The 12,573-nt window shown below is 40.5% G+C and overlaps 1 protein-coding gene across 2 annotated transcripts in view; it reads right to left on the reverse strand.

Moving 5' to 3' along the window:
* Positions 1-9,411: 9,411 nt before the first annotated feature.
* EMCN (endomucin) overlaps positions 9,412-12,573 on the reverse strand; it is a 95,478-nt gene continuing 92,316 nt past the window's right edge. For both annotated transcript variants that reach the window (XM_034772144.1, XM_034772145.1), the window contains one exon: positions 9,412-11,468. In XM_034772144.1, coding sequence (XP_034628035.1) covers positions 11,463-11,468 — 6 coding nt within the window. In that variant the 3' untranslated portion in view covers positions 9,412-11,462. The remainder of the gene's footprint in view (positions 11,469-12,573) is intronic.

Raw genomic sequence — 12,573 nt, forward strand, 5'->3', positions numbered from 1 at the left:
TCCAGGATTTTGGTTTGGACCCAACTCCAATACGACTGTGCAATTCTGAGCAGTGAGGGTGGAATTGGAACTGAATATTAAAGTCCGGATCTCTCTTTTGGGCTGGTCTTAAAACTGTGGATTTGAATCTACCACACCAACCCTGAGCTTTGAGATGCTTGAAATTCAGATCTGAATTTTATGGCTTGAGCTCAGCTGTATTTATGGGGCTAAAAAGATTTTGAATCCACCCCCCCCCAAAAAAACCCCCCAGGTGGAACACTATCCAATTGCTTATTTCAATAACTTGTTATGATTATGAGCATTTCACTGTAGCTTTTAGGGCATAATTATTTTGGATCCAATTACCTATTTATTATACACCCACAGGATGAAATTGTGGTCCTACTGAAATCAGTGGAGGTTTTGCATTCTCTCCCATTCTGTATAAGGTGTCTTGGCTTCTTGTAAGGATTGAGATCTTGGAAGGTTCAGCTCAAGAAGGCAGCTAAGCAAGTGGACAGAGCTTCTAAGTCTTTTTGAAAACAAGGTCCTCCCTGTTTGTGTTGTAGAGAGACAGACAAACCCCAGCAGGAATGGGTTAAATACTATTAAAAGCAACTGAAAAAGAGTGAGTAACTTAACTCTTTCAGCCAAAAGGAGCTTGGTTGAGATTTTCCACACACCATCTTCAATCATGTTCTGTTGAAGCAGGTGGCAGTTTTGCCATTTGAAGGGAGAATGAACAGGCTAATTAATTCAGGCACAACTTTACCTATAATTATGTTAATATCCTTGACGGCCTCAGAACAGGTGACTATCATGAAACAGCAACAAAACAACAATTAAGATGAAGAATGAATTTTTAAAAAAATAAAATTTAACTATTGCTCATCTAAGTTGTCATAAAGGTATAGAGTCTGTTTTACCCAATACTGCAGCATAGTACGTAGAGTATATGTATACTTTATACTGTAATTGTCTCTCCTTATAAAAGTCTATTTATATTTTATAACATATCCACAAGAAACACAGATTTGATTGAGTTTTCAATTTTCATTTTACATTGCTTGACATCTGAGTGCTTCATTTTTCAACCCGAATGTTGCCTGAAAGCTTTTCATTTTTGCATACTTAGAATGCAGTATGACCTGCGTGGGTGTCTTTAAAACCAGAGAAAGTTCAATCAATTATCCTTCTACCAAAGTCATGGGACTAACAAGATTTATTAAGACATGCCTATTAGGTGAGTATTATTAACTATGTCTATACTAGGTAGTTCATAAGGTATTTGCTTATGATCACCTCATCATAACAATTCCCTTTGAAAAGAGACACAGCAGGACCTTTCTAAGAAAAAAATGCCTGTGAATAAACACCTCCTTTGCATTCCTTCATAAACAAATCAATGCCAACACCACAAAGACATCACAGGTCAACTGCATTTTCTTTTAAGCTTTTTATTCAGTTTGCAGTACCAAAACAAAACAAAAAAACCCAACAAACTATGTTGCAGTCAAAGCAGGAACAAACCACGGATCCTTAGAAATCCTCATGAGGAAGCCACCAGGCAAAGCAAATTGTCATCAACTTTGCGACATATGTTACTGAGATTGCTGCAATAGAAGCTCTATGAAATGGATCTCTGCAAGGGTATATGGCAGATACCTGATCAAGGGCTTGCCCTAAGACAACTCGTTTAATCGATTGGCTATAGTCATGGGGAAATTCTTTCCATAACTGTTATAAAAATTACAAGAACTAAAATAGCTGAACTGAAATACAACCCTTGGTAAAATATGATTGATGCAGAGGGCCTCATTGGTATGATGGTGCATATTTGCTGAGGACGAGGATGTTTTCTCCCAGCTTCTATTTGGATCAGTTTGAACTTGTTACTAATATTAAAATAGCTTAATAAATTAAGAAGATCTGACAATAGGGACGCAGTTGAAGTAAGACTCTTATTTAACAAGCATATTCCTTATCTTAGTTACCAATGTAGATTGTTTGAAGCATCAGAATTAAAAAAGAAAATCAAGTTTACTTGTACTTATTTCTTCTGTTTGCTTACTTTTTGCATTGCACTCAGCTTGGATAATAAAAATCAGCCAGTCAAGTTCACCTTCTTGTGTTCATTCACAATGCTGCTGAGCTGAGCTTGCAAAACTACAGAGGAATATTTTAAAAATCCTCTCTTTGAAAGGTTTAAAAATCATAAACATTTCTATTCATGTATCAGGGGGTAGTGAGGAAGAAGTGAGGTTTTTACTCACGAAAGCTTATGCCCAAATAAATCTGTTAGTCTTTAAGGTGCCACCAGACTCCTTGTTGTTTTTGTTTTTATTTCTATTCATGTTCAATTTTGAGAAAACACTTTAAAAGAATGAGGCTTATCCTCAACTCCATCACACCTCTATTATATTGTTGGAAAACAGGGATAAAGAGAGTGGAGAATCAGGCCCCAAACCTAAGTTTCTCTTTATTTAGCAGCATCACTTTCACAGTGAATCTGTAATCATTATGCATAACTGTACACTTCACTGTCCTAAAGGGTGTATAGGGATGTGTGTGGCTGCTTTTCAGCTCATGTGACAGAAGGAATGTGTGTTAAAGGAAACTACAATAGAGGCTAGAAACAGTAATAACCTTCTCAAACCGAACTAAGTTACCATTTCTACGTTACCATCGTTTCATGTGCTGTATATTTATACCTATCTACTGTCTTTTTCACTCCATGCATCTGATGAAGTGGGTTCTAGCCCACAAAAGCTTATGCCCAAATAAATTTGTTAGTCTCTAAGGTGCCACAAGGACTCCTCATTGTTTTTGCTGATACAGACTAACACGGCTACTCCTCTGAAACATTTCTACATGATATGGGGCAAAAAAAACTTTAAATTGACCCATCTAGTGGTCAACAACAAATGATACATGAGGCTTATTGGTGTGAATGGGCTTCTCAGAGGATGTTCAGAAAGGCTGTTGATCATCTGATATAAACATTAACTGAACATTGGTGTTCTCAGATGAATACAGATTGTCTGGTACAAATCTGAGTTCCATAAATTGAGAAGCCAAGGCAGGGGTGGAGGCAGGGCCAGCTTTAAGCCGATTCCTCGGAATGGGGCCCTGCGCCTAAGAGGGCCCCGCAACGTCTGGGGCTGCCGGCGGAGCGGGAAAAAAAAAAGCTGCATCCTGCTTCTCCCCGCTCCCTCCAGTGCTTGTGCTGCCATACAGCTGATCAGCGCAAGCCTGGGAGGGAGGGGTGAGGAGGAGGAATGCGGAGTGCTTGGGGAAGACGCGGGGCCAGGGCGGGGATTTGGGGAGGGATCCAATGGGGCAGGTAGGGGGCGGGGCCAGGGCGGAGTTGGGGCGGGGGGGAGCGAGACAATTTGCGTCCTCTCGTGGGGCCTCCGCACCTGCTAAAGCCGGCCCTCGATGTGGGGTGGGAATAATTAACCAGAAAACATGCTTAAGCCACTACAAACTGCTTTGCTTGACAATAACTCAGTGGAGATAGCAAACTACTAATTGATTCATTATTGAAATTGACAATAGGCTTTTTTAGATGTGTTGATTGGGAGTGGAATGTATGAGGAAGATATATAAGCTGGGTCTGTAGTTCTTCAGCAGGTTTGGATTGGGAGCATGGTGAACTAGACAGAGGAAATAACGGAAGGGAATAGAGGTAGCAATAAATAAACTGTACATTCTATTTTAGTTTTGCATCAAGGCTCCAAGGCTAATATTGCTATAGCAGAGAAAGTGAAAGCCTGTAGCCCTACCACAACAACCAGTTTCATAGACAGCAATGAATCTTGTCACATAACACTACTGCAGTGCCTTAAAAATACTGCTCTGCCACTCTTATTTGTTGCATGATACAGATCCAACATAGCAATGAAATATGATGCATTTTGGGAAATGGTATGCTGAGATGTGATGTAAATATGCAGCAAACTAAATTTGTATAAACAAAGACTTTTTCTTTAAAAAAAATAAAATAAAGTGCTTTAACATGGATTTTAGAGTCATTTATTTTTCCATATCCCAATCAAATAATGTTCAGTAAGTATTGCAGGCATTACTGTGCATCTTGCCTAGAGAAAGACTGAGAATCTTGGAGCCTAATTCTGTTCTCCCAGCAGTGCAAGTCAGGACTAGTGTCTATTTCACATCTCTGTACATTACATTTACTACTGCAAGGATGAAGCTCACCTGTGCAGGAGATAGAGTATTCTTGGGGACTCCTGCAGGAAGTGGGAACTGGCTCAAAGCTTGCCATCTTCCAGACCAGTGCATGATGCACTTCTTCAACCTGGCCTTCATAAATAAGAGCACTTAGCCCCAGGGAAAAAAACAAAAACAAACCAAAGGGACAAAAAATAAAAACACAAACCCACCCACAATTTTCTACTTGGGAAGAGGAATGGAGGAAAAACCACATGGGACAGATACTAGTCACTTTGGTTAATGCATTGTCCAGAAGGTGTTCAGTAACCATGGTGATAGGAGCAATATAAGAACCTGAATAGATTAGAAAAGGGATAATGGAAGCCCAGTTTTCTTCAACTATAACTTTCTTCTCTAATATCTTCTTGGACTAAATGCTATATTTTAATTCACTCAGTAAAACAGGATATTGCTAGAGATAGTTAAAGCTCAGGGTGGTTTTGCAAAGCTAGCATTAGGGGTGGTTCACATCTGGGTCCCATTTTATCTGAATCCCCAATGGGCCTAATTCAGTACTTTTGCCCAGAGTGCTCAGCAAAACCTCAGTTATGCAGTAAGATTAAGTCATTGCTTTTTGCATTCACTATAAAAATCCCAATAAAGTACTCTGCTATGTATCCCATGCAGACAGCAACTTGGGAAGTCAGAGGGATGATGCCTGTTGCTGGTGATGATGCCTGCCTGATGATGCATCTCCCTGGCACGTGGTCCAGTGGCAGTGTGTTGCCTGGCAGCCAATCTCCAATTGCAGCTTGCCAAAAATGTCTCCACAGAGGTCTTGTCCGTAAGTTTGTGGCACATGCACCGATGTATTAGAAGCCAAGTTGTACTTTATACAAATCATCAGTCCACCTCCATGTCAACCTGGCAGTATGGGCCTGCCAACTCACTGTCTATTCTGCATGAGTGTGTACACCCACAAACGACAATCCTGACAGAGAATGGGGGGTGAATGGGCAGGGAACACCTGTTTTCATCCTCTTATGGGCATTAGTCTTAAGTCAGTCCTGTGCAATGACCCGTACATGCTAGAAAATATCACCATTCCATAGCATGCTACCACCTGCACATCAGGGAAGCTGCTATTGTTAGCTGTCTCATCCCATCGCTACAGATGAGGCATGAGACAGATGCGTATTATATGTGTAGCAGTGGCCAAACCATCTTTTCTGGGCTGGGATATTCAACACTCACCACCTCACCCAGGTCCAGCCTTTTTTCCCACCTGTACCAGACAAGAGCACTGGCTTCTGTATGAAGGCATGCCTAAGAAGGTTTTGAATTTGGAAGTGAATTTACTCCACCCGGTGCCAGAAATTGACATATTGACTGACGGAAACTAAGTAGTTAATTAATTTTGTTATTACTTCATCTGGCTGATTTTCTTCTTTGAGATCGTCTCTTAAATAGGGCTTGGTTTCACTAAAATAATCCATTAAATACAAGGCTTGGCTTGGGGAATCCTTCCAAATTTTGGATTCTTGGCAGTATACTACTTCCACTGAAAAACAAAATGAGCTGAAGCCCAAGTACTGAGTCTTTTGAAAGATAAAGCTTTAGGGATTACACTAATGTGTTCCCAGTGTTCCTTTCCTTTAAGTAAGACTTAGAAGAAGATCACTGGAAAATAAGACAAAGGCTGATGAGGATGATCAAAATCCAGCAAGATCAACTCCCCCAGTCCTTATTTAGGGGTAGCGCTCTCAGAGGTGGCTGGTGTCACGGCGTTTAATTGTTAACTCAGGAAGAGTACATATCACTTTTCATAGCCCCAAGGGACAGGGTAACATTCTACTTTGCTGCACAACTGTCCACCCTAGAGATGGGTTTGAGCTGCAGAGTTCAGAGCCTGATTGTAACTTCCCTAAGGTCCCCAGCCCTAATCCTCACTGTTTCAATTTTAACAGCTGAATTCAAGGGCCCCACCTCTTGCACAAGAGCCTGCAAAAGAGAATTCAGAAGCAAAGGTACTAAAAAAGGCCTTAACTGTAAAGCTTACGGAGCCCCTGAAGAACAGCAGCTATTATACATCAACATGCGATGGGTCACATACATTTGTTTTAATTTCTCAGAACCACTTTCATCTAATTCTATTTGCAATGTGCTTTGAAGCTGCTTTTGAGTCATTTACAACCAGGTCTTACCCTGCATGCAAAATGGCTTCAATTATTACTTTTCTTTAAAAACAAAACAGAAAAACAAAATCACAGATTTGCCTACATCAGAAGGCTGAGAGTCAGTCTTTGATCCAGATGTAGTCAATCCACATCATGTTCTGCTCAGTTGGCTTGTTGCTATTTTATGCTCTTCTTTTTGTGGTGTGTTATAAATGGCATTGTATTTTAGTTGTGTGTTTAGCTCCCCAAGAACTTCAAGCAGGGGTGGTGGATTTGGCTAAGTAATAAAAGAAAGTGGGGAGGGAAGACAAATGACAAATCACATCAGTTAAAGAACACAGTAGTGAACAGAGAAATGTCCCACTGATCTAATCAGAGAGCTACAAGATGTTAATAACAGCAACAACAGTATTAGCATAGTCATTTCTCTATCGAATAGAGCCACATCTGGAAAAATTGTAAAGAATAATTGAAATTAGAAATGAAAAAAATCATCTAGCCCCCATGCCTGCCAGCATAGAATTGTTCTCTACAGTAGGTTTACTTTTTTTCTTTTTAGAATTTTGAGTCAGATCCTCTGCTGTAAAAGAAACTTTGAGCTCCCTTTGTATTCCCTCAGTTCTGAGACTGCTCTGTGCTGTGCCAGTCCCCTGAGTGCTGCTCTAACTCGTACCAGCTGCCTATGGCCCCAGGAACTCATAACTGCAGCTGGGGATCTTTGGTGGACAGACACACGCCAACCAGGCCCATTGTACTGGCATTGCTATGGTAGCTCTATGTTATTTGAGGAATCCCCCCTCTCATAGAGAAGGGGGGCATTTTCCAGGGGACAAATAAACTTTGCATTGGCAGGCTGGCACTAGCACAGCCTGATGTGTGGCCCTTTATTTTTTCAATAGGTACAAAAAGGCTGTTGTAAACATGTTGTAAAAATGTTGTAACTGTACGGCAGGTCTTGAATGAAACTGGAATACAGATTGTTATTCTCCAGCACAGACATGACTATACAGCCCAAATTAAAACTACTAAGGAGAGAGAGAGGGAGAGTTTGAGAATTCTTGGTTTGTTTTCTTTCCATAGCAACAAGATCATAGATGAGGAAGAAAGTCTCTTATAGGGAGAAATGCTACTAGTAGTAAGCATAAAGAGAGGAGGGTAGGATTAAGGGGAATGAGAGGGGTATGTTTATGTAAAGAAGGGGGCATTACACAGAGGTGCAGGTGTGATCTGTGCTCACATATGGACTGAATGAAATGAGAGGTTTAAAGACTGATTTGTGTCCTGGCATCAGTGTGCAAATGGGGGAGAGAGAGAGTGCAAGGAACCTTCCCCATGCAGGGGCTGAACACAATCCCAGTTTGGCATTCAGGCAAGTGTAAGTGTGGACACATACTAGGAAGGACAGAGAGGTGGCTGGGCTATCAACTTGCCTTGAATGGAGTACATTTTGCAGGGTGGCTTTCTCCCTGCATTCATTGTAGCACAGTGCCAGATCCTCAAAAGTATATATAGGTGCCTAACTCCAGTTGATTTCAATGCAAGTTAGTTTACTAAATACCTTTGAAAATCTGGGCCATAATGTCTCCCAGAGCTCCTGCTGGGGCTGTATATCTCTGCACCATCTCCAACCCAGGACAGTGCCTATATCTGGTAAACCACATACAACTGTTTAACACTACTAAGTTATGGCCCATCCTTCCAGCAAGCCAGCACAGCACAATAATAAATCAACATTCTAAAGCGGGATCTGTTAAAATGTGTTAACCAAAGAGTTTCTAAAAATGAGCATAAACTCTAAAAGGCAGGATTAGCCAGAACTTTCAAGTCAACATTAGAAAAAATACTTCTTACAAGGCTGCCAAATCTTCTGTAAGTCTGGGCAGGAACAAACCCAAAGAAATGCAGACACCATATGAAATGTAGACACTATATGGATAAGCACTTGGACTCAAGCTGAATGCTGCGTAATACAAACACCGAGCATTCTTCTCCCGGACAAACTTGACAAGTGCTTTATTAATCATGACTCAAGACCCAATACATCTTTGAAGGAGCTGAACATAAATTGTTTGCCGGCCAAAAATGTCCTTTATTCCTGAATTGCAACAATGCACATTAATTACCTTCTGATTATATTCAGACTGTTGAAATTTTTGAATTTGGTTCATATTGCCACATAGAACAAATACAGGCAAGATTCATGCCTTGGATCTAGCTCTTGGTTACACAGAAGGTCAGACTAGATGACCTAATGGTCCCTTCGGGCCTAGTTTCTATTTCAGTCATGTTTTACTGACAGGTATCAAACTGGATCCACTAGGACACATCTCACTGGGCTTGATTTTGCATCTCACCTAGAGATCCCATGAGTGTTTTATGTGTGTAACTGTTTACCTTTCTGTTAAGCTAAAGGCCTAGTTTCTCTCCTTGGTGGGTAGTTTGTCCTCCAGCTAGACCATTAAATGTCACCCTTTTGGGGTAACAGAGTCCCAAAAGGGACTCTTCTAATCTCTTTCCCTGGGTCACAGCACTTCCTTAAGCATCTGCCAATCTTCTCAATCATACAACTCAAGTACCCCTTACTGGTCATCCAGAGAGAAAGCTTTGGCCCCTCAAAAATGAAGCAGGGGCAGGTCTGATCACTAGCTTGTCCCACTGAGAATATTTCCTGTGTTCTACTACAAACATTCACTTCTTGGGGTAACTTAGCCTGTGAAATTAGCCTGGCTGTCTTCTGAAGCCTCTTCCCAGGCCTTTTGACAGGAGAGAGACAGAGTGCCTTCCCCTTTCCTAGTCTCTCTCTTGCTGCTGAGCCTGGCTCCTGCCCCTCTCTCTCCTACACTGAGGAAGAGAGCTCTTTATGTCCCCAGCATGCTTTGCCGCAAGGCCTAAAACTCGCTGGTGTCCCTTGGAGCCACAATGCCAAGAATGCTTCGCTGCAGAAACAGGGTAACATTTGAACCTGAGGCCTGCCTCATGCAATGTGCAGCAGGAAAACAGGATCAGGTCCAGTATTTGTATTTGGTGTGGATTATATATTGTGTATTTGCAGAGAGAGAGAAGAGAGGCTCTTAATACAGATACAAAGTTTTATTGTAAGATTAACATTATCTGGACACTTAATGACAGTTTCTGCACAAATCTTACATAATCTTGATATTAATCTTCCACATTCACATTTCTCAGCTCTTTCAAACTGCCCTATAAAGAATGTGTGCCGAAACACCTATTTTACATTTACATGAAAACTTGGGCATAGATTCTTCTTTCCATTGGGAATCCTCAGCAGTCAGGAAGCTGAAGTGGGTATAATATTTTATATAAACTCTTAAATTGCACGTTTTAGATGGCCTCACCTTTTGAAAGTACAGACATCATGATGCTTTTTCAACCAAACTCCCCCGAGTCACTCAGATGATCTAGCACAAAGAATGCTTTATCTAAGCATAAAAGTTCAGCTGCAGTCTGTAGCACACTGGTTGTGGACTTGGTGCCCAGCTTTCACAGTGCTTCATAGAAAAGTTTTCCGTTGAGTCTCTTAGGCCTTGGCTACACTCGGGACTTCACAGCGCTGCCGCGGCTGTATGTACTCCACCTCTCCGAGGGGAATAGCTTGCAGCGCTGCAGGCTTTGATTACATTGGCGCCTTACAGCGCTGTACTCGCTGCGCTCAGGGGTGTGTTTTTTCACACCCCTGAGCGCAGCAAGTTGCAGCGTTGTACACTGCCAGTGTAGCCAAGGCCTTAGATACCGGATAAGACCCATCAAACAGAAAACAAGAGAGCTGATAATGCCTACCACCGGAAGAGCACTTTTCATCTTCAAAGTACTGTACAAACATTAACTAATTAATCTGCACAATAGCCCTGTGAGACTGGTAGGTAGGTGTTATTGTTGCCACTTTGCAGAGCAGCAAAACTAGAAAGAGGAGCTAAGTGACTTGCCCAAATGCACAGTGGAAAGAACTAGGATAAGAATTCTTGGTTCTCAATTCTGTGTTTAGACCACTAATGAGACTCCTGTGTCTCATTTTCATATTTCAGCAAATAAATGAAACTTGAATCAACAGATGGAGATTGATCAAATTATTATAATTTCCAAAGGTTTATATATCTAGAAAAGCAGAACACATGGAGATAGCAGCACTATTTAGATATTTACATAAGTGCTTTATAAATTGAGATATTCTGCAGTTATCACTGGAAGGAATCATTAAATTTCCTGAGTTGATAAATAATGAATAGGAATTCCATGCAATACTCAAAATTTGAGAAACAAAGTCTATCACTATTGTTATTCCTTTGACAAATGCAGCCTGCAGTATTGTAAATGCCTTTTGAATCCTCACTGTATAATGCAGATTAAATCTGGAGAAATATTCTTACAGCATATATAACAAAGTGACTACCCAAGGAACAGTAAAAAAAAACAAAAAAAAACAAAAAACCTATAATATTTGTTTGTAATTAGTTTGCATTTTAAGGACCATGTGCAACAATTTACAGTGTTTTTAAAAAATCTAATGTAAAATGTAATTGGTAAAATCGCCCCCTTCATGGAAACAAACAAAAACAAAACCACTTTGATATTATCTCCAAGTGCCCCATCCTGGTGAAGTGCTTACTACTACGAGTAGCCCCACAAAAGTCAATGGACGTACTTGTGGTAATGATAATTTTGCATACTAGTGTTTGAAAGATCAGGCCCCAAGTTTGCCATCTACTACATGAGATTTCAGAAGACTATTTATTGAGCATATAAGAAAATATATTAACATATTCCTTCCTGTATGGGAAGAAAACATTTCTATATACAAGAAAGACATCATTATTAGTCACACACCACCAGATTTTTACAATACCTTTATCATTCCTGAAAGTTTCTCTGCTTTAATATATGTAGAAATAATAAATATGTACAGTGCATCAGTTATGTAGCCATTAAGAAAACACAAGAGTCTTTCCAGCAGAAAACACGAGGCATTTAAAGTATGGAAATTAAGAGCTAATCATAGAACAATTAACACAAATGTCCTGCCTGTCTGTAGGAAGCTGCAGCTGATCCACATGTCCCCTGTGGAACTGTAACTTCAGAGGGCAGTTCCTGTATAATGTGGCAAAAGAGGCAGCTTCACATCTGAAATGGCAATAAAAATCGCAAGATTATCATCCCTATTCAGATTATCAAATATTGGCATACAAACAAACTTGTTGTTATGGTGCCAAAATCAAAAGAAAACGATTGGAATTATAGATGGAATGTTTATTCTCAATTGCTTACATCTGTAGGAATTCACATTATTTGTTCTCCCAGGGCAATATTTGATGAAAGGCCTCACCTGAGAACAGGGACTTGCCTCAGTTTATAAAATATTAATTGATTTCAATTGAGCAGTAATTTCTCACCAAATCTGTCTGGTCACTGAATGTGTAAATTCATGAAAGAAAACTTGCTCCTTTAATTCATTTGCCAACATCAGGGGCACATTGGTGAAGTCGAACGGAGCACCAAGCAGAGCCCCAGCTTATAAGAGCACAGTGACCAAATTTCCCACTATGCCCATACAAAGACTGACCCTATGAATTTACTATTATTCTCCAAAAGGCCTTAGAATGAAGGACAGGGGCAAGTTTGGCCATTTGTACAATCAGATTTCTGCCCACCCCCCCAAAATGACTGGTAAAAACATTGAGTGAATGCATTGTTTAGGAGCTGCTCCTGCTGCACTCATGGAAGCCAATGGGAGTTTTGCCACTTCCTTCAGTGCAAGCAGGATAGAGCCTTCTGTGCATTTCTCATTTGATGTTTCTTAGCCATACTCACTCTGGGCCCTATCCTGTGATGTGCTGAGCACCAACTCACATTGGCTTCAAAAGGAGTTGAGAACCCTACCTCCTCCCATGAGGAACTTTGCAGGACCATGGGTTCTTCCCCAGAAATGGTGCCTCATTACTATATTCTTCCCCAATAGGTACTGTAATTTAAATGCTTTCTTTTTATCTACTAGAGATAGAAACTGCTTCTTACGTATGCATTTTGATCTGAACACTTTTTATCTAAATTTACATAGTCTTTCTAATTCTATTTAAAGGTTCATTTTGTCTGATTCTGTCTGCTTGCTATCCATATCTTCATGCAGGCTTTGGTGCCTTTGCCTTGGCACGTATTGCTTGGTAGTCTATGCATCCTATATTCCCCAGAATTGTATACTGCCCATTTGGGAAGTATATTTTTAAATTTT

The sequence above is a fragment of the Trachemys scripta genome, chromosome 5, assembly GCF_013100865.1.
Source record: "Trachemys scripta elegans isolate TJP31775 chromosome 5, CAS_Tse_1.0, whole genome shotgun sequence".
NCBI classification, from domain to species: domain Eukaryota; kingdom Metazoa; phylum Chordata; order Testudines; family Emydidae; genus Trachemys; species Trachemys scripta.